Genomic DNA, 22780 nt, shown 5'->3' on the forward strand with positions numbered 1-22780 from the left:
CGCAGACTGAGAGGAAACACAGTGTGAGCTATTGCCGTTTATGTACTGGGTGGTTTGAGCCCTGAATGCTGATTGGCTGACAGCCGTGGTATATCAGACCGTACACCATGGGTATGACAAAGCATTTATTTTTACTGCTCTAATTACGTTGGTACAGTTTATAATAGCAATAAGGCACCTCAGACGTTTGTGATATATGGCCAATATACCATGGCTACGGGCTGTGTCCAGACACTCCACGTTGCTTCCTGCATAAGAACAGCCCTTAGCTGTGGTATATTGACCATATTGACCATAGACCATATATATTGACCATATACCACACCTCCTCTGGCCTTATTGCCCAAATACATTTGACAAATATATTGTGATGTTCAGATACTCATGGTAACCAATCATTATCTACTCATGGTAACCAATCATTATCGAAGTTCCCCCTCAGTTCACTGGTGTGAGTTAGGGTGCATAGAACGTTTTCAGGCAGTCACTTCAAAAAGGAACTAGTCGACTATTTGTAAAACAAAACCTGTTCTCCATTACCCTGGGCTTATCACCTGCCCAAAACCTGTTCTCCATTACCCCTGGCGTATCACCTGCCCAAAACCTGTTATCCATTACCCTGGGCTTATCACCTGCCCAAAACCTGTTCTCCATTACCCCTGGCTTATCACCTGCCCAAAACCTGTTCTCCATTACCCTGGGCTTATCACCTGCCCAAAACCTGTTCTCCATTACCCTGGGCTTATCACCTGCCCAAAACCTGTTCTCCATTACCCTGGGCTTATCACCTGCCCAAAACCTGTTCTCCATTACCCCTGGCTTATCACCTGCCCAAAACCTGTTCTCCATTACCCTGGGCTTATCACCTGCCCAAAACCTGTTCTCCATTACCCTGGGCTTATGGGCTATCCATTACCCTGGGCTTATCACCTGCCCAAAACCTGTTCTCCATTACCCTGGGCTTATCACCTGCCCAAAACCTGTTCTCCATTACCCCTGGCTTATCACCTGCCCAAAACCTGTTATCCATTACCCTGGGCTTATCACCTGCCCAAAACCTGTTCTCCATTACCCCTGGCTTATCACCTGCCCAAAACCTGTTCTCCATTACCCTGGGCTTATCACCTGCCCAAAACCTGTTCTCCATTACCCCTGGCTTATCACCTGCCCAAAACCTGTTATCCATTACCCTGGGCTTATCACCTGCCCAAAACCTGTTCTCCATTACCCCTGGCTTATCAACTGCCCAAAACCTTTCTCCATTACCCTGGGCTTATCACCTGCCCAAAACCTGTTCTCCATTACCCTGGGCTTAAAAAACCTGTTATCCATTACCCTGGGCTTATCACCTGCCCAAAACCTGTTCTCCATTACCCTGGGCTTATCACCTGCCCAAAACCTGTTCTCCATTACCCTGGGCTTATCACCTGCCCAAAACCTGTTCTCCATTACCCTGGGCTTATCACCTGCCCAAAACCTGTTCTCCATTACCCTGGGCTTATCACCTACCCAAAACATGTTCTCCATTACCCTGGGCTTATCACCTGTCCAAAACCTGTTATCCATTACCCTGGGCTTATCACCTGCCCCAAACCTGTTATCCATTACCCTGGGCTTATCACCTGCCGAAAAGTGTTCTCCATTACCCCGGGCTTATCACCTTCCCAAATGTTCCAGCTCAGTGGTTGTATCACAAATAGCACCCTGTTCCTTATATAGGTCACTACTTTTGACCAGAGTCCTATGAGACCTGGTCAAAAGTAGTGCACTATAAAGGGCTGCCATTTAGGATGCAGGAAGTGACTCCCAGCCAGATCCCCTGCCTAGAGCAGTAATAGAACCCTAAAACCTCTCTCCGTTCTCCTTTGTTGTTGTCTTTCCCTGCCGTCTTCCTCTGGGCGGGGGGCGTGGGAGATGGAGAGTGTGCCTCTTTGCCACAATGTTGATAAGACTTCACTTAGTGCCTTGAAACACCTCTGATTATTTCTCTGCCTCACGTCGACCGCGCCCCTCCCTTCCTCCTGCCTGCTTTGTGCCTTTCTCTTCCAGACATCTACAAGGCAATATAGTCGGCTGGGTCTAGGTTGGCAGCTCAAATCAGGATTAATGGGATGCTTTTAAGTGGCTAAGACTCTTGAAATGTGCTCTTTTGTAGTGTCAGAAAGGTCAAACCCCAAATCGTGGTTTTCATCTGATGTGAAGGCTTTGCATTGCTTAGTGTACAAGCCTCTGTCTCCAGCAGATGATAAACCAAAGGTGTGTGTGTGTCTGTGTGTGTGTGTGTGTCTGTGTGTGTGTCTGTGTATGTCTGTGTGTGTGTGTATGTCTGTGTCTGTGTCTGTCTGTGTGTGTGTGTCTGCGTGTATGTGTGTCTGCGTATGTGTGTATATCTGTGTGTGTGTGTCTATGTGTCTGTGTGTGTGTGTGTGTGTGTGTGTATGTGTGTGTCTGCGTGTGCGTATGTGTTTGAGTGTGTGGGGAAAACTTTCCTCTGAATGTGTTTGTGAAAGAGATAGTGTTTTAGAGTGATTGTGAATGTTGTCTGGTTTGTTTTTATTGATGTGTTTACTAGAAATTAGTTTTAAAGCTGCACAATTTTCTAACATTCTCTCCCCCTTCCTCTCTCTCCTTCTCTCTCACCCCCCTCCCCTCCCCCTCTATCCACCAGAGGCATTTGAATTGGTGTTGCGTCACGGCCGTAACTCCACCCTGCTGGTGCTGAAAGCGGAGTTCCCAGGGCTGGGGGGCGGGGCCCAGGGGGCGGTGGGTCAGCTCTTCCTGGACGTGTCTCTCTACATCCTGGGCTCAGACTCCAGCGTGGAACACATGGTCCAGGCCTTCTTCACCCGCCTCTTCCCCCTGACCTACCGACACCTGCTGGGGGGTGGCACAGCACCCATATCTGAGGAATGCCTGCGGGGGTCGTGGAAGGACTCCATAGCATTCGGCCCCTACCCTAAACTCATTATGACTCGTTTGTCACGCTCCCTCCTGGCCACGCGTGTCTTCCTGCAGGCGCTGAACCTGGGCATTGAGGTGGTCAACACCACTGACCACCTGCGCCCAGGTAGGGACTGTGGGCGCGCCCTGCTGAGGCTGTGGTATTGCCCACACTGCCAGGGCCTGCTGGGGGCCCCGGTCTGTAAAGGGTTTTGCCAGGCTGTAATGTCAGGGTGCCTGGGAGGTGCTGCGGAGGTACAGCCCCACTGGAGAGGGTATGTGGAGGGGCTAGGGAAACTGGCAGGGGCCATGAGGGGGGAGCAGGACATGGAGGCTGTGATGATGAGGTTACATGTGCTGGTCAGACTGGCCCTCAGACACGCTGTCAAAGCACGCCCCCGCCTACACACACTGGTGAGTAACAGGCAAGCATACGCTCGCACGCACACACAGAGCTGGCACCTAACATCCATATCAACATGCTGAGTCCATCACAGACATACTAACAGCCATATCAACATGCTGAGTCCCTCACACACACACTAACAGCCATATCAACATGCTGAGGCCCTCACATACACGCTAACAGCCATATCAACATTCTGAGTTCCTCACAGACACACGGACAGCCATATCAGCATGCTGAGTCATTCACAGACATACTAACAGCCATATCAACATGCTGAGTCCTTCACAGATATACTAACAGCCATATCAGCATGCTGAGTCATTCACAGACATACTAACAGCCATATCAACATGCTGAGTGCTTCACAGATATACTAACAGCCATATCAACATGCTGAGTCCCTCACAGACATACTAACAGCCATATCAACATGCTGAGTCCCTCACAGACATACTAACAGCCATATCAACATGCTGAGTCCCTCACAGACATACTAACAGCCATATCAACATGCTGAGGCCCTCACATATATGTTAACAGCCATATCAACATGCTGAGGCCCTCACATATATGTTAACAGCCATATCAACATGCTGAGGCCCTCACATATATGTTAACAGCCATATCAACATGCTGAGTCTGGAGACTGGAGGGGTCAAGGCCATGACAAACAGGGAGACTGGAGGGGTCAAGGCCATGACAAACAGGGAGACTGGAAGGGTCAAGGCCATGACAAACAGGGAGACTGGAGGGGTCAAGGCCATGACAAACATGGAGACTGGAGGGGTCAAGGCCATGACAAACAGGGAGACTGGAGGGGTCAAGGTCATGACAAACAGGGAGACTGGAGGGGTCAAGGCCATGACAAACAGGGAGACTGGAGGGGTCAAGGCCATGACAAACAGGGAGACTGGAGGGGTCAAGACCATGACAAACAGGGAGACTGGAGGGGTCAAGGCCATGACAAACAGGGAGACTGGAAGGGTCAAGGCCATGACAAACAGGGAGACTGGAGGGGTCAAGGCCATGACAAACAGGGAGACTGGAGGGGTCAAGGCCATGACAAACAGGGAGACTGGAGGGGTCAAGGCCATGACAAACAGGGAGACTGGAAGGGTCAAGGCCATGACAAACAGGGAGACTGGAGGGGTCAAGGCCATGACAAACAGGGAGACTGGAGGGGTCAAGGCCATGACAAACAGGGAGACTGGAGGGGTCAAGGCCATGACAAACAGGGAGACTGGAGGGGTCAAGGCCATGACAATAAGGGAGACTGGAAGGGTCAAGGCCATGACAAACAGGGAGACTGGAGGGGTCAAGGCCATGACAAACAGGGAGACTGGAGGGGTCAAGGCCATGACAAACAGGGAGACTGGAGGGGTCAAGGCCATGACAAACAGGGAGACTGGAGGGGTCAAGACCATGACAAACAGGGAGACTGGGGGGTCAAGGCCATGACAAACAGGGAGACTGGAAGGGTCAAGGCCATGACAAACAGGGAGACTGGAGGGGTCAAGGCCATGACAAACAGGGAGACTGGAGGGGTCAAGGCCATGACAAACAGGGAGACTGGAGGGGTCAAGGCCATGACAAACAGGGAGACTGGAAGGGTCAAGGCCATGACAAACAGGGAGACTGGAGGGGTCAAGGCCATGACAAACAGGGAGACTGGAGGGGTCAAGGCCATGACAAACAGGGAGACTGGAGGGGTCAAGGTCATGACAAACAGGGAGACTGGAGGGGTCAAGGCCATGACAAACAGGGAGACTGGAGGGGTCAAGGCCATGACAAACAGGGAGACTGGAGGGGTCAAGGCCATGACAAACAGGGAGACTGGAGGGGTCAAGGCCATGACAAACAGGGAGACTGGAAGGGTCAAGGCCATGACAAACAGGGAGACTGGAGGGGTCAAGGCCATGACAAACAGGGAGACTGGAGGGGTCAAGGCCATGACAAACAGGGAGACTGGAGGGGTCAAGGCCATGACAATCAGGGAGACTGGAAGGGTCAAGGCCATGACAAACAGGGAGACTGGAGGGGTCAAGGCCATGACAAACAGGGAGACTGGAGGGGTCAAGGCCATGACAAACAGGGAGACTGGAGGGGTCAAGGCCATGACAAACAGGGAGACTGGAAGGGTTTAGTTAAGCAGTTGGGAAAGGGGTCGCCGGGAAAGCCAAAGTGGAAACAAGTGACAAGTCAAATCAAATCAAATCCAGTTTTATTTGTCACATACACATGGTTAGCAGATGTTAATGCGAGTGTAGCGAAATGCTTGTGCTTCTAGTTCCGACCATGCAGTAATAACCAACAAGTAATCTAGCTAACAATTCTAAAACTACCACCTTATAGACACAAGTGTAAGGGGATAAAGAATATGTACATAAAGATATATGAATGAGTGATGGTACAGAGCGGCATAGGCAAGATACAGTAGATGGTATTGAGTGCAGTATATACATATGAGATGAGTATGTAAACAAAGTGGCATAGTTAAAGTGGCTAGTGATACATGTATTACATAAAGATGCAGTAGATGATATAGAGTACAGTATATACGTATACATATGAGATGAATAATGTAGGGTATGTAAACATTATATTAGGTAGCATTGTTTAAAGTGGCTAGTGATATATTTTACATAATTTCCCATCAATTCCCATTATTAAAGTGGCTGGAGTTGAGTCAGTGTGTTGGCAGCAGCCACTCAATGTTAGTGGTGGCTGTTTAACAGTCTGATGGCCTTGAGATAGAAGCTGTTTTTCAGTCTCTCGGTCCCAGCTTTGATGCACCTGTACTGACCTCGCCTTCTGGATGATAGCGGGGTGAACAGGCAGTGGCTCGGGTGGTTGTTGTCCTTGATGATCTTTCTGGCCTTCCTGTGACATCGGGTGGTGTAGGTGTCCTGGAGGGCAGGTAGTTTGCCCCCGGTGATGCGTTGTGCAGACCTCACTACCCTCTGGAGAGCCTTACGGTTGTGGGCGGAGCAGTTGGCCACCAGGCGGTGATACAGCCCGACAGGATGCTCTCGATTGTGCATCTGTAGAAGTTTGTGAGTGCTTTTGGTGACAAGCCGAATTTCTTCAGCCTCCTGAGGTTGAAGAGGCGCTGCTGCGCCTTCTTTACGATGCTGTCTGTGTGGGTGGACCAATTCAGTTTGTCTGTGATGTGTATGCCGAGGAACTTAAAACTTACTACCCTCTTCACTACTGTTCCATCGATGTGGATAGGGGGGTGTTCCCTCTGCTGTTTCCTGAAGTCCACAATCATCTCCTTAGTTTTGTTGACGTTGAGTGTGAGGTTATTTTCCTGACACCACACTCCGAGGGCCCTCACCTCCTCCCTGTAGGCCGTCTCGTCGTTGTTGGTAATCAAGTCTACCACTGTTGTGTCGTCCGCAAACTTGATGATTGAGTTGGAGGTGTGCGTGGCCACACAGTCGTGGGTGAACAGGGAGTACAGGAGAGGGCTCAGAACGCACCCTTGTGGGGCCCCAGTGTTGAGGATCAGCGGGGTGGAGATGTTGTTGCCTACCCTCACCACCTGGGGGCGGCCCGTCAGGAAGTCCAGTACCCAGTTGCACAGGGCGGGGTCGAGACCCAGGGTGATGTTAGACCCAGCTTGATGACGAGCTTGGAGGGCACTATGGTGTTAAATGCCGAGCTGTAGTCGATGAACAGCATTCTCACATAGGTATTCCTCTTAGGGCAGTGTGCAGGCAGTGTGCAGTGTGGTTGAGATTGCATCGTCTGTGGACCTATTTGGGCGGTAAGCAAATTGGAGTGGGTCTAGGGTGTCAGGTAGGGTGGAGGTGATATGGTCCTTGTCTAGTCTCTCAAAGCACTTCATGATGACGGATGTGAGTGCTACGGGGCGGTAGTCGTTTAGCTCAGTTACCTTAGCTTTCTTGGGAACAGGAACAATGGTGGCCCTCTTGAAGCATGTGGGAACAACAGACTGGGATAGGGATTGATTGAATATGTCCGTAAACACACCAGCCAGCTGGTCTGCGTATGCTCTGAGGGCGCGGCTGGGGATGCCGTCTGGGCCTGCAGCCTTGCGAGGGTTGACACGTTTAAATGTTTTCCTCACGTCGGCTGCAGTGAAGGAGAGTCCGCATGTTTTGGTTGCGGGCTGTGTCAGTGGCACTGTATTGTCCTCAAAGCGGGCAAAAAAGTTATTTAGTCTGCCTGGGAGCAAGACATCCTGGTCCGTGACGGGGCTGGTTTTCTTTTTGTAATCCGTGATTGACTGTAGACCCTGCCACATACCTCTTGTGTCTGAGCCGTTGAATTGAGATTCTACTTTGTCTCTATACTGACGCTTAGCTTGTTTGATTGCCTTGCTGAGGGAATAGCTACACTGTTTGTATTCGGTCATGTTTCCGGTCACCTTGCCCTGATTAAAAGCAGTGGTTCGCGCTTTCAATTTCAAGGGGAGTTAGCAGATGGTATACACATCGTTGTGAGAGATATCGTAAACTTGAACAATGAATAAAACCACACTGTACCAGTCTAGTTAAGTGCCTGCGCTTACAAGCCATGTCCTTTTCTAGCAGGCAGTCAGGAAAAACCCAGTGCCATGCTATGAAGCAAATCCTCCCCTCCTGCTCAGTGGGAGCACTGACCCTCTATGTGGGGTTTAAGCTGCGATAAATGTGTCCAGAATGGTTTCCGTGTGTAATTCTAAAGTGGAGGAGAAGTGCTCATGAAATATGGAGGTCTTTTCTAGAGAAGTTGCTGTTTTTTGTCTCTGGTATATGTGACAACATTTCACTCTCAGACCCAGCTTCCCAGCGCTGAGCGACCAGGGTTATTTTCTCAGACCCAGCTTCCCAGCACTGTGCGACCAGGGTTCTTTTCTCAGACCCAGCTTCCCAGCGCTGAGCGACCAGGGTTCTTTTCTCAGACCCAGCTTTCCAGCACTGTGCGACCAGGGTTCTTTTCTCAGACCCAGCCTTCCAGCGCTGAGCGACCAAGGTTCCTGTCTCACGTCCAACCTCCCAGAGCTGAATGACCAGGGTTATTGTCTCATGCCCCGCCTCCCAGCGCTGAGCGCCCAGGGTTCCTCTCCCACTTCCAACCTCCCAGCGCTGAGCGACCAGGGTTCGTCTTTCATGCCCAGCCTCCCAGCGCTGAGTGACCAGGGTTCCTCTTTCACTCCTAGCGTTGAGCGACCAGGGTTCCTCTCTCACGCCCAGCCTCCCAGCGCTGAGCAACCAGGGTTTCTCCCTCATGCCCAGGCTCCCAGCACTGAGCGACCCGGGTTCTTTTCTCAGATCCATCCTCCCAGCACTGAGCGACCAGGGTTCTTTTCTCAGATCCATCCTCCCAGCACTGAGCGACCAGGGTTCTTTCCTCAGACCGAGCCTCCCAGGGTTGACCTCAGTGTGTGTGTGTGTGTGTGTGTGTGTGTGTGTGTGTGTGTGTGTGTGTGTGTGTGTGTGTGCATTGAGGGATACCAGTGCTGTGACTTCAGGACTACATTCTGAGTCTGGAAAAGGTTTTCCACCGTGTGTGGGTGTGCCTGAGGAAGGCAGAATGTCATCCATGAATGGAAGTGACCTGTTATGTGGTTACACTGCAATATGACTAATTCTAGTCCCAATGGACTGTGCAGTGTGTGTGTATGTTTGTGAGCATGTCTTCATGTGCGCATGTGTGTGTGTGCATGTGTTTGTGTGTGTGTGTGTGTGTGTGTGTGTGTGCATGCACCTGTTTAGTGTTCCTCAGGACAGCTCCCTCCTCTGTGTTGTCATTGAGGGGACAGACAGATTCACCATCTCCCCTAATTCAATCCTGTCAAAGCGTGAGCGATAAACTGAAATTAGACAAAAACCTATTTGTCTTGAAATGCGCTAGTGTCAATGTGACTTTGACTTTCACTGTCCCCTCCTTTACCTCCCCCTGTTATTGTGTGTGTGTGTACACGTTTGTGTGTTGTGTGTGTCCATATCTTCATGCAGTGGACTGGTCACTATGACATCACTGGAAACCACTGTATAGCACTGGTACATAGAGTTGAAGTCGAAAGTTTACATACACTTAGGTTGGAGTCATTAAAACTCATTTTTCAACCACTCCACAAATTTCTTGTTAACAAACTATAGTTTTGGCAAGTCTGTTAGGACATCTACTTTGTGCATGACACAAGTCATTTTTCCAACAATTGTTTACAGACAGATTAGTTCACTTAAAATTCACTGTATCACATTTCCAGTGGGTCAGAAGTTTACATACACTAAGTTGACTGTGCCTTTAAACAGCTTGGAAAATTCCAGAAAATTATGTCATAGCTTTAGAAGCTTCTGATAGGCTAATTGACACCATTTTAGTCAATTGGAGGTGTACCTGTGGATGTATTTCAAGGCCTACCTTCAAACTCAGTGCCTCTTTGCTTGAAATCATGGGAAAATCAAAAGAAATCAGCCAAGACCTCAGAAACAAATTGTAGACCTTTGTCACGTGCGTTGTAAGAAGTGGACCAAGGTGCAGCGCTGTGAGCGTACCTATTCCTTCTTATTAGAATGTCGCCAACAAAAACAATAAACAATACAAAACGACCGTGAAGCTTAACAGGGCTATGATGCCTCTAACAAAGTTAAAATGTCGCCAACAAAACAAGAAATAACAAAACATAGAAAACAGAACATCGAATGACCCACCCAAATCACACCCTGACCAAACCAAAATAGTGACATAAAAAGGCTCTCTCAGGTCAGGGCGTGACAACCTCCACAAGACTGGTTCATCCTTGGGAGCAATTTTGAAATACCTGAAGGTACCACGTTCATCTGTACAAACAATAGTACGTAAGTATAAACACCATGGGACCATGCAGCTGTCATACCGCTCAGAAAGGAGACGTGTTCTGTGTCCTAGAGAATAACGTACTTTGGTGTGAAAAGTGCAAATCAATCCCAGAACAACAGCAAAGAACCATGTGAAGATGCTGGAGGAAATAGGTACAAAAGTATCTATATCCACATTAAAACGAGTCCTATATCGAAAAAAACCTGAAAGGCCGCTTCAGCAAGGAAGAAGCCACTGATCCAAAACCACCATTTAAAAGCCAGACTACGGATTACAATTGCACATGGGGACAAAGATTGTACTTTTTGGAGAAATGTCCTCTGGTTTGATGAAACAAAAATAGAACTGCTTGGCCATAAGGACCATCATTATGTTTGGAGGAAAAAGATGGAGGCTTGCAAGCCAAAGAACACCATCCCAACCATGAAGCACAGGGGTGGCAGCATCATGTTGTGGGGGTGCTTTGCTGCAGGAGGGTCTGGTGCACTTCACAAAATAGATGGCCTCATGAGGGAGGAAAATGATGTGAATATATTGAAGCAACATCTCAAGACATCAGTCAGGAACTTAAAGCTTGGTCGTAAATGGGTCTTCCAAATGGACAATGACCCCAAGCATACTTCCAAAGTTGTGGCAAAATGCCTTAAGGACAACAAAGTCAAGGTATTGGAGTGGCCATCACAAAGCCCTGACCTCAATCCTATAGAAAATGTTTGGGCAGAACTGAAAAGGCCTGTGCGAGCAAGGAGGCCTACAAACCTGACTCAGTTACACCAGCTCTGTTAGGAGGAATAGGCCAAAATTCACTCAACTTATTGTGGGAAGCTTGTGGAAGGCTACCTGGAGTGTTTGACCCAAGTTAAACCATTTAAAGGCAATGCTACCAAATACTAATTGAGTGTATGCAAACTTCTGACCCACTGGGAATGTGATGAAAGAAATAAAAGCTGAAATAAATAATTATCTCAACTATTATTCTGACATTTGACATTTTTAAAATAAAGTGGTAATCCTAATTTACCTAAAACAGGGGTTTTTACTAGGATTAAATGTCAGGAATTGTGAATAACTGAGTTGAAATGTATTTGGCTAAGGTGTATGTAAACTTCTGACGTCAACTATACGTGCTGGTGTGGTATACTCTAGCAATAGACAGAAGCACATGGGACCTACTGTATTAAATCAAATCAAATGTTATTTGTCATGTGCGCCGAATACATCAGGTGTAGACCTTACAGTGAAATGCTTACTTACAAGCCCTAACCAACAGTGCAAAATAGGTATTAGGTAAACAATAGATAAGTAAAAAAAGACAAAATAAAGAGAAAACAGTCAAATGACAGTGAAAATAACAGTTGCGAGGCTGTATACAGGTGGTACCGGTACAGAGTCAATGTGCGGGGGCACTAACCGGGCTAATTGAGGTAGCATGTGAGTGAAAGTATAGTTAAAGTGACTATGCATAGATGATAAACAGAGAGAGGGGTTTGGGGGGGGCGGGACACAATGCAAATTGTCCAGGTAGCCATTTGATTACCTGTTCAAGAGTCTAATGGCTTGGGGGGTAAAAGCTGTTGAGAACCCTTTTGGTCCTAGACTTGGTTCTCCAGTACCGCTTGCCATGCAGTAGCAGAGAGAACAGTCTATGACTGAGGTAGCTGGGGTCTTTGCCAATTTTTAGGGCCTTCCTCTGACACCGCCTGGTGTAGAGGTCCTGGATGGCAGGCAGCTTAGCCCCAGTGATGTACTGGGCCGTACGCACTACCCTCTGAAGTGCCTTGCAGTCAGAGGCCGAGCAATTGACGTACCATGGAGTGATGCAACCAGTCAGGATGCTCTCGATGTTGCAGCTGTAGAACATTTGAGGATCTGAGGACATTTGGGGGGAGGAATAGGCTTTGCCGTGCCCTCTCCACGACTGTCTTGGTGTGTTTGGACCATTCTAGTTTGTTGTGCCCTCTTCACGACTGTCTTGGTGTGTTTGGACCATTCTAGTTTGTTGTGCCCTCTTCACGACTGTCTTGGTGTGTTTGGACCATTCTAGTTTGTTGTGCCCTCTTCACGACTGCCTTGGTGTGTTTGGACCATTCTAGTTTGTTGTGCCCTCTTCACGACTGTCTTGGTGTGCTTGGACCATTCTAGTTTGTTGGGGATGTGGACGCCAAGAAGCTTGAAGCTCTCAACCTGCTCCGCTACAGCCCCATCGATGAGAATGGGGGCTGAAACCTTACTAACATAATGCATAGTAAAATCACAACTACTGTGTCTGGTTCTGTACACCAACTAGCTGGCACATAACGTTCTGAGAACTATAAATGTTTCTTAGAGCTTGGTGAGAGCGTGGCTGTCCTATTTTGCATACAATCTTCCCACAACTTTCTGGGAATGGTGCAGGATAGTTTCTTGGCTTTGGAACAATCTCAGTGCACATTTAAGGAACTTAACAAATAAACATGATTTTCTTTGTATTTCATTCCTTTAAGAGAACGTTTTGTAAAAGTTCAAAGATTTCTACAAAAAGTTCAAACATGGCTACATAAAGATTTAATAAAGATAATGTTCTAGGAATGTTCTCCAACTCGTTTCACATTGGGAATGTTCTCAAATAGTTCAGAAAATGTTATGAAACAACATTCGTCTGTGGGAATTTCAGTATTTCAGCATGAATGTTTCTTCATAGTTCTGTTTCAAGTCGTGTTCTCAAATTCTGTTCTCAGAGCATTAATGAAACCTTCCAGTAAAACTGTCAAGGAACCAGAGTAAAACTGTCACGCCCTGGCCATAGAGAGGCTTTTATTCTCTAATTTGGTTAGACCAGGGTGTGACTCGGGTGGGCATTCTAGTTTCTTTAATTCTATGTTTTGTATTTCTGTGTGTTTGGCCGAGTGTGGTTCCTTAGCTGTGGGTAGTTGTCTTTGTTAGTGGCCTGTATAGCCGAAGTCAGCTTCACGGTCGTTTCCTTATTCTTTGTTTTGTTGGCGACATTTATAAATAAAAAGAAATGTAAGCTCACCATGCTGCACCTTGGTCCGGTCATTTCCACCCTGACAACGATCGTGACAGAACTACCCACCACAAACGGACCAAGCGGCGTGGCCGGGAGGAGCAGCATTTTCTGGAGGACATGGGAGGAAATCCTGAATGGGAAAGGAACCTGGACATGGGAGGAGATCCTGGTGGGAAAGGATTGCCTGCTGTGGGAGCAGGTGGAAGCAGTGAGGAAGGCGGAGGCAGAGAGAAAAAGGGCCCAGGATTACACAGAGTCACGGCTGGCACGAAAGACCGGGAGGCCACTCCCAAAAATGATTTTGGGGGGTGGCACATGAGGAGATTGGCTGAGTCAGGTTGGAGACCTGAGCCAACTCCTCGTGCTTACCATAGGGAGCGCGGTACTGGTCAGGCACCGTGTTATGCGGTGGAGCTCACGGTGTCTCCAGTGCGCATTCACAGCCCGGTGCGCATTCACAGCCCGGTGCGCTACATTCCTGCGCCGGCTCTGCGCACCGTGTCTCGGGTGCGTCTGCACAGCCCAGTGCATCCCGTGCCAGCGCCCCACCTTTACCGTGCAAAGGTAACCATCCAGCCAGGATGGGTTGTGCAGGCTCTACATTCGAGACCTCCAGTGTGCCTCCATGGCCCAGTGTATCCGGTGCCTGCTCCAAGAACCAGGCCTCCTGTATGTCTCCCCAGCCTGGTGAGTCCTGTGCCTGCTCCCAGAACCAGGCCTCCTGTATGTCTCCCCAGCCTGGTAAGCCCTGTGGCAGCTCCACGCACCAGGCTGCCTATAAGCCTCCAGTGATGATCCATGGCACGAAGCCTCCAGTGATGATCCATGGCACGGAGCCTCCAGTGATGATCCATGGTACGGAGCCTCCAGTGATGATCCATGGCACGGAGCCTGCAGTGATGATTCATGGCACGGAGCCTCCAGTGATGATCCATGGTACGGAGCCTCCAGTGATGATCCATGGTACGGAGCCTCCAGTGATGATCCATGGTACGGAGCCTCCAGTGATGATCCATGGCACGGAGCCTGCAGTGATGATTCATGGCACGGAGCCTGCAGTGATGATCCATGGCACGGAGCCTGCAGTGATGATTCATGGCACGGAGCCTGCAGTGAGGATCCATGGTACGGAGCCTCCAGTGATGATCCATGGCACGGAGCCTGCAGTGATGACTCATGGCACGGAGCCTGCAGCGACGGTCTCCAGTCCGGAGCCTCCAGCGACGGTCTCCAGTCCGAAGCCTGCAACGAGAGTCCCCAGTCCGGGGCCTGCAACGAGGGTCCCCAGTCCGGGGCCTGCAGCGAGGGTCCCCAGTCCGGGGCCTGCAACGAGGGTCCCCAGTCCAGAAGCGCCACCAAAGTGGGGGGAGCCAGAGGTGGAGCGGGGTCTGTGTCCCACACTGGAGCCGCCACCGAAGTAGATGCCCACGCAGACCCTCCCCTATAGAGTCAGGTTTTGCGGCCGGAGTCCACACCTTTGGGGGGGTACTGTCACGCCCTGGTCATAGAGAGGCTTTTATTCTCTATTTTGGTTAGGCCAGGGTGTGACTAGGGTGGGCATTCTAGTTTCTTTAATTCTATGTTTTGTATTTCTGTGTGTTTGGCAGAGTGTGGTTCCCAATCAGAGGCAGCTGACTATTGTTGTCTCTGATTGGGAATCATATTTAGGCAGCCTGTTTTGCCACCTTAGTTGTGGGTAGTTGTCTTTGTTAGTGGCCTGTATAGCCGAAGTCAGCTTCACGGTCGTTTCCTTATTCTTTGTTTTGTTGGCGACATTTATAAATACAAATAAATGTACACTCACCATTTCCACCCTGACGACGATCGTGACAAAAACGTTCTCAGAACCTCCCTGCAACCTAAAAAACAAACGTTCCTAGTACAGGTGAAATGTTTAATTGTTTTCTCAGAGGCAGCTGGCAATCGTTGTCTCTAATTGAGAACCATACATAGATATCTATTTTCTATACCTATCTATACCTATTTTGAGTTGTGGGTGATTGTTTTCTGTTGTGTGTCTGCACCAGCCAGAACAGTTTCGGTCGTTCTCTTTGTTATTTTAGTTATTTCTGTGTTCATTAAATAAAAATGGACACATACCACGCTGCACCTTAGTCCTCACCTTCTTCAACCCACGACGATCGTTACAGTGGGACTTGTTTACACGTTTTCCTCACTGACATGCTTGTCCAGTTTAAGAGCCAGGCCCTGTCCAACCAGAAGAGCCCTGGAAGTGTAATATAAGGAGCTCTCCTGACACTTTCCCATGTCTGTTTCCCAAATGTTTCCCAAATGGCATCCTTTTCCCTATAGTAAACTACTTTGACCAGAGCCCTATGGGCCCATATGGACCCCTAGTACACTATAGGCTTGAATGTGTTGACAGTTGGAGATATTTGCTTTAGCTGCACTGAGAATTCTAAAAGTATGAATGCCAACAGTCCAATATTCTAGAGCAATGCTCTGCACATGCGTACAAGTTTGGTACTCCAATAGACCCTTAAATTGTTTTGTGCCTCAATTTATTTTGTTTTATTATTATATATTTATTTTTTATTAACTGCTCTGGGATATGTGGGACGCTTAGCGTTCAACAGCCAGTGAAATTGCAGGGCACCAAATTCAAAACAACAGAAATCTCATCATTAAAATTCCTCAAACATACAAGTATTATATACCATTTTAAAGATAAACTTCTCGTTAATCAAGCTACAGTGTTTGATTTCAAAAAGGCTTTACGGCGAAAGCACACCTTGTGATTATGTTAGGTCAGCACCAAGTCATAGAAAAACATACAGCCATTTTCCAAAGAAGGAGAGGTGTCACAAAACTCAGAAATAGCATTAACATTAATCTAACCTTTGATGATCTTCACCGGATGGCACTTCCAGGATTCCATGTTAGACAATAAATGTGTGTTTTGTTCGATAAAGTTCATCTTTATGTCCAAAAACCTCATTTGAAATTGGTGTGTTATGTTCAGAAATGCATTGTCTCAAACAAACATCCGGTGAAAGTGCAGAGCCACATCAAATGACAGAAATACTCATCATAAACATTGAGAAAAGATACAAGTGTTAAACACACAATTAAAGATAAACTTCTCCTTAATGCAACCGCTGTGTCAGATTTCAAAAAGGCTTTACAGTGAAAGCACACCTTGTGATTATGTTTGGTCAGCGCCAAGTCACAGAAAAACATACAGCCATTTTCCAAAGAAGGAGAGGTGTCACAAAACTCAGAAACAGCGTTATAAATATTTACTTACCTTTGATTATTTTCATCGGAATGCACTCCCAGGAATACCAGTTCCACAATAAATGTTTGTTTTGTTTGATAAAGTCCATCATTTATGTCCAAATACCTCCTTTTAGTTTGCACGTTTAGCCCGGTAATCCAAATGCGAGCAATTAGTTCTGACGACAAGTCAAAAAAGTTATATTACAGTTCGTAGAAACATGTCAAGCGATGTATAGAATCAATCTTTAGGATGTTTTTATCATAAATCTTCAATAATGTTTCAACCGGACAATTCCTTTGTCTTCAGAAATGAAAAGGAACTGAGCTTGCTCTCACGGCCGCGTGCCTGACTGAGCTCATGGCATTCTGCCAGACCTCTTAGTCAAACAGCTCTTATTCTCTCCCCCTTCACAGTAGAAGCCTGAAACAAGATTCTAAAGACTGTTGGCATCCAGTTGAAGCCTTAGAAAGTGCAATATGGCCCCATAGACACTGTATATTGGATAGGCAAAGACTTGAAAAACTACAAACCTCAGTTTTCCCACTTCCTGGTTGGATTTTTTCTCAGGTTTTTGCCTGCCATATGAGATATGTTATACTCACATACATCCGTTTTAGAAACTTCAGAGTGTCTTCTATCCAAATCCCCTAATTATATGCTAATTCTAGCTTTTGGGCCTGAGTACCAGGCAGTTTACTCTGGGCACCTTATTCATCCAAGCTACTCAATACTGCCCCCTTTCCCAAAGACGTTTATTAAGAAATAGTGCTCCTTGTGATACAGAAACGGTATGGCGGCATGAGAGTATGACAATTTGGATACGGCCCAACCCTAGTGCACTATATAGGGAAAAGGGTGTAATTTGGGATGCAGACCATCTATCTTGAAACATGATCTCTGTCTGCTATAAGTGATCACAAATTGTCCAGGGCTCCCACTCTCCACAGTGATAACAGTCATCTCTACCCCTCAACATAACCCTGCTATGAACCAGGCCCTGCACCCATAGATCAGAGAGGGAAAGATTGAGAGGGAAAGAGTGACCAAGAAAGAGACCGTGAGGGAGAGACCGAGAGAGAGAGAGAGAGAGAGAGAGAGAGAGATGGGCAAGGAGAGAGGGTGCGAGAGTGTGAGAGAGAGGGATAGGGTGAGAGAGAGAGGGAGAAGGAGAGCAAGAGAGAGAGTAGGGGGAATGAGAGAACAAAGGGGAGAGAAAGAGAAAGGGCAGCCAAGAGCCTGGGGTCTGAACCCATTCACCAGTCACCACATTGCCACTTTGTCCCTCTCTCGCAGTTTGATATCATCTGCTTCCCCTCTTCTGTCTATATTTCATCTCTCCATTCCTCTCTCTTTCTCTCTCTCTCCCTGCCTGCCTCTCTCTCTCACACACACACACACTGCTGTGAGAGAAGATGCATGATTTATGAAGCTCTATTTTTACCAGTTACTGAGCAGAAGTGAGTGAGAAACGGCGACAAAGAGAGGGAGAGAGAGCGAGAGAGAGAGAAGTCGAGAGAAGTAGAGAGAGTTTGAAGTGAGAGCCCTAGGGGATGGAGGAGGAGAGGAGAGTGGGGAGGCATCCATCACCCTGTGACCCCTCTCCTGTAAAGGAAGATGGGAAATAGGTTTTAGTGGTGAGACAGAAGTATGAGGGAACTGACAAATCTCTATGTAACATTCCAGAGGGAAAGAGCAATGGAACCGGGCCTGTCCCCTTAATATGACACAATAATCTGGGTTGCGTCCCAAATGGCACTCTATTCCCAATATCGCATACTACTTTAGACCAGGACCGTAAAACATGTTTGTTTGTCATGTGTCAGAAACTTGTATTGGCATTAGAACAATGGCACGTAGTTTGGGGGGATTAAGTTCTAAGGGGTATATGAGTTTTGTGTTTATGTAAATTACCATGTGTATAATACCATGTGCATGTTTAACAGGTGTGCATGTAGGTGTGTGTGTGTGTGTACAGGCAGTGCTCCCTCCCTAGTTGAGGATGCTGGCTGTTGGGTGCAGATAAAATGGGATATTTCAGGGCTTTCTCTCACTCTAAGACAGCCCTTATCTCTTCCCCACCTCTCCTGTTGGCTGTGCTGGTCCAGCCATGAGTGATATTAATACCCACGCTAATGAGCCCCTTCCTTGAAGATACTGAAACAATTGGTAGGGGAGGTGGAGGAGAGGAGATGGGGGGGGGGGTGCTGAATCAGTCTCTATCCTGTGCCACAACTGTGGGGATTGTGGAACACACGAACAAAGAGTGAAGTCAAGCTCCAATCACATTAATCATGGCCTGTGACGAGTGTGTAAAGCTGGAGGAGAAATTGTGTTCCAAATGACACATTATTCCTATTCAGTGCACTACTTCTGACCAGGGTCCATAGGGCTCCGGTCAAAAGTAGTGCACTATAAAGGAAATAGGGCACCATTTGACATGCATAATTACACTGATGGAGATGGGGAGGGTGAGTGTCTGGCCAGGGAGTGTGTATGCAGGCTGGCTGGCTGGCTGGCTGGCTGTGTGTGTGTGTGTGTGTGTGTGTGTGTGTGTGTGTGTGTGTGTTAGGGCTGTGGCAGTCATGAAATTTTGTCAGCCGGTGATTGTCAAGCAAATAACTGCCGGTCTCACGGAATTGACCGTTAATTAACATAAACATATTTAGCATCTCCCGGTGTCACGTCCTGACCATAGAGAGCTCTCGGTTCTCTATGGTGTTTAGGTCAGAGCGTGACTAGGGGGTGTTCTAGTCATTGACTTTCTATGTGGCTGGGTTGTATGGTTCCCAATTAGAGGTAGCTGGTAATCGTTGCATCTAATTGGGGATCATATTTAGGAAGCCCTTTCTCCTACCTGCTTTGTGTGATATTGTTTTGTTGAGTGCTGATGTGCTCTCTGTTCTTCACTTTCGTCATATGTTTATTGTTTTTGTTCAAGTTCCAAGGTAATAAAGATGTGGAACCCAACACACGCTGCGCCTTGGTCCGTCAATCACAGAGACGCATACAAAGCTCTCCCTCACCCTCCATTTGGCAAATCTGACCATAATTGTATCCTCCTGATTCCTGCTTACAAACAAAAATGAAAGGAAGCACAAGTGACTCGGTCAATAAAGAAGTGGTCCAATGATGCAGATGCTAAGCTACAGGACTGTTTTGAAAGCACAGACTAGAATATGTTCTGGGATTTTTACGATGGCATTGAGGAGTACACCACATTAGTCACTGGCTTCATCAATAAGTGCATCGATGAGGTCATCCCCACAGTAACCATACGTACATGCCACAACCAGAAGCCATGGATTACAGTGGGGGTACCTGCCCGTCGGTCTGTTTGGTTGACTGTCTGCTTGCCTGCCAATCTGTCTGTTTGTCTGACTACCTACCTGCCTGCCTGCCTGCCTGTCTTTTTGTCTCTCTGTTTGTCTGACTGCCTGTCCACCTGCCTGCCTGCCTGTCTGTGTCCTTGTGTAGAGAGACTGTATTGATTAATGCTGATGATGATGTCCTTCGGCTGATCAGTGTGTCAGTGTGTGCATGTGTGTGTGTGTAAGTGTGTTCCTACATTACGTTAAAATCCACTTCATGAGTGTGTGTATAAGTAAGTGTGTAATAACTTATTGGCTTGTCTGTATGTATGAGTCTGTGTGCGTGTGTGTCTTCCCGGTTCCCTGATAAAGACGTCCAGCCCTGCTCCTGTGCTCTATCAGTATGCAGCACCAGCATCATTGGCAGGCTACACACACACACACACACACACAGCCAGTGGATTCACTTAAGGGGAGCTAGTCACAATTAGCTGTTAACATTACAAGGCAGAATTTAGCCCTGGCCGGTATCCCCCGGGGAAATTAAACCAGCTCTAAATCATTAAACCACAAGCTAAACATTAACAGACATTTGCATTTTTATTGCACCTGAAAAGAATGGCATGACTCCATTATCTCCCAGACACAGAGAAATACGTTTCTTAGTTATTATTGTGTCGTCCTGCATTGGGAAAAAATGGTGTTTATCCCGGGGAAGAAGCTAGAGAACGAGAGTCCTCGTCGGTTTCATGCCGACGCTTTGTGGAGGGTTGTGATTACAAAATAAACAAACCAGAAACAGCACAGGCAGAGGAAACAGTGACTGGTTTGTTATGCAAATCCCTTCTTATTTCTCCCCAAAATAAACAAACAATAACAGACAACAACAGAGGATAGAGGAGCTGAACTGGGGGTAACAATATGAGGGACAACAACAGAGGAGCTGAACTGGGGGTAACAATATGAGAGACAACAACAGAGGAGCTGAACTGGGGGTAACAATATGAGAGACAACAACAGAGGAGCTGAACTGGGGGTAACAATATGAGAGACAACAACAGAGAAGCTGAACTGGGGGTAACAATATGAGAGACAACAACAGAGGAGCTGAACTGGGGGTAACAATATTAGGGACAACAACAGAGGAGCTGAACTGGGGGTAACAATATGAGGGACAATAACAGAGGAGCTGAACTGGGGGTAACAATATGAGAGACAACAACAGAGGAGCTGAACTGGGGGTAACAATATGAGGGACAACAACAGAGGAGCTGAACTGGGGGTAACAATGAGGACAACAACAGAGGAGCTGAACTGGGGGTAACAATATGAGAGACAACAACAGAGGAGCTGAACTGGGGGTAACAATATGAGGGACAACAACAGAGGAGCTGAACTGGGGGTAACAATATGAGGGACAACAACAGAGGAGCTGAACTGGGGGTAACAATATGAGAGACAACAACAGAGGAGCTGAACTGGGGGTAACAATATGAGGGACAACAACAGAGGAGCTGAACTGGGGGTAACAATGTGAGGGACAACAACAGAGGAGCTGAACTGGGGGTAACAATATGAGGACAACAACAGAGGAGCTGAACTGGGGGTAACAATATGAGGGACAACAACAGAGGAGCTGAACTGGGGGTAACAATATGAGAGACAACAACAGAGGAGCTGAACTGGGGGTAACAATATGAGGGACAATAACAGAGGAGCTGAACTGGGGGTAACAATATGAGGGACAATAACAGAGGAGCTGAACTGGGGGTAACAATATGAGAGACAACAACAGAGGAGCTGAACTGGGGGTAACAATATGAGAGACAACAACAGAGGAGCTGAACTGGGGGTAACAATATGAGGGACAACAACAGAGGAGCTGAACTGGGGGTAACAATATGAGAGACAACATAATACTAGATAATGATAAGATGTATCAATGCGAGTTGATACTACTAGATAATGATAAGATGTATCAATGTGAGTTGATACTACTAGATAAGGATAAGATCTATCAATGCGAGTTGATACTACTAGATAATGATAAGATGTATCAATGTGAGTTGATACTACTAGATAATGACATGATTTACTATGTATAGTATGTCCAATCTCTTATGGTTACCTCTCCCGCTGTCCTTGACACTCTCCCTTCATCCCTCCCTCCAGGTGAGCAGTACGTGTGGCCACGCCCCCCAGCGTGTGTCTCGCTCAGTGGCGCCCTTTCCTGACCAGAACCCTGCTGCCCAGGCGTCCCGCAACCCACAGCCTTTACCTTACGATCCTGAGGAGACATTGGCTGGTCGCCGCAGGTAATGCTGGGTTGAAAAGAGAGGGATAGAAAGATGGGGGAACAGACAGGGGTGGTGAAGTAGAGCAGAGAAGAAAGAGGAATATAGGAGGTTAGAGCATGTAACGATTAAGGAATATTTAACCATCAATAGAGCTATGTGATAGAAGAGAGAGAAATGGAGAGAGAGAGAGGAGAAGGAAAAAGAAAACGACGTGTTGTTCATGTTATGCTGCTAACTAATGAGGACAAGCGTCATCTTACAGCCCAGTCCAGGAACAAGCCTTAGTCCCTACGGTACCACTTCAGTGTTTGACCTGAAGAAATCAGACAGGTGTATGGTTTCACCTATAGCCTTCTAGATGAGCTTAGTGGAGCATCTAGCTATCCTTTTGTCACTACGCTTATCTTTCTGTCAAATCTGCAAACACTGAATGGGTAGGAGCTGGGGGAAGGTCTATGGTCCAGATGAATGGGTAGGAGCTGGGGGAAGGTCTATGGTCCAGATGAATGGGTAGGAGCTGGGGGAAGGTCTATGGTCCAGATGAATGGGTAGGAGCTGGGGGAAGGTCTATGGTCCAGATGAATGGGTAGGAGCTGGGGGAAGGTCTATGGTCCAGATGAATGGGTAGGAGCTGGGGGAAGGTCTATGGTCCAGATGAATGGGTAGGAGCTGGGGGAAGGTCTATGGTCCAGATGAATGGGTAGGAGCTGGGGGAAGGTCTATGGTCCAGATGAATGGGTAGGAGCTGGGGGAAGGTCTATGGTC

At 47.6% G+C, this 22780-nt stretch overlaps 1 protein-coding gene across 1 annotated transcript in view; it reads left to right on the plus strand.

Moving 5' to 3' along the window:
- gpc3 (glypican 3) overlaps nucleotides 1-22780 on the plus strand; it is a 242201-nt gene that overhangs the window by 151637 nt on the left and 67784 nt on the right. Inside the window, exons 3-4 of the mRNA XM_042326312.1 lie at nucleotides 2669-3354; nucleotides 21891-22033. Of these exons, the coding sequence (XP_042182246.1) occupies nucleotides 2669-3354; nucleotides 21891-22033 (829 nt within the window). The remainder of the gene's footprint in view (nucleotides 1-2668; nucleotides 3355-21890; nucleotides 22034-22780) is intronic.

Source organism: Oncorhynchus tshawytscha, linkage group LG08 (genome assembly GCF_018296145.1).
Source record: "Oncorhynchus tshawytscha isolate Ot180627B linkage group LG08, Otsh_v2.0, whole genome shotgun sequence".
Lineage (NCBI taxonomy): Eukaryota > Metazoa > Chordata > Actinopteri > Salmoniformes > Salmonidae > Oncorhynchus > Oncorhynchus tshawytscha.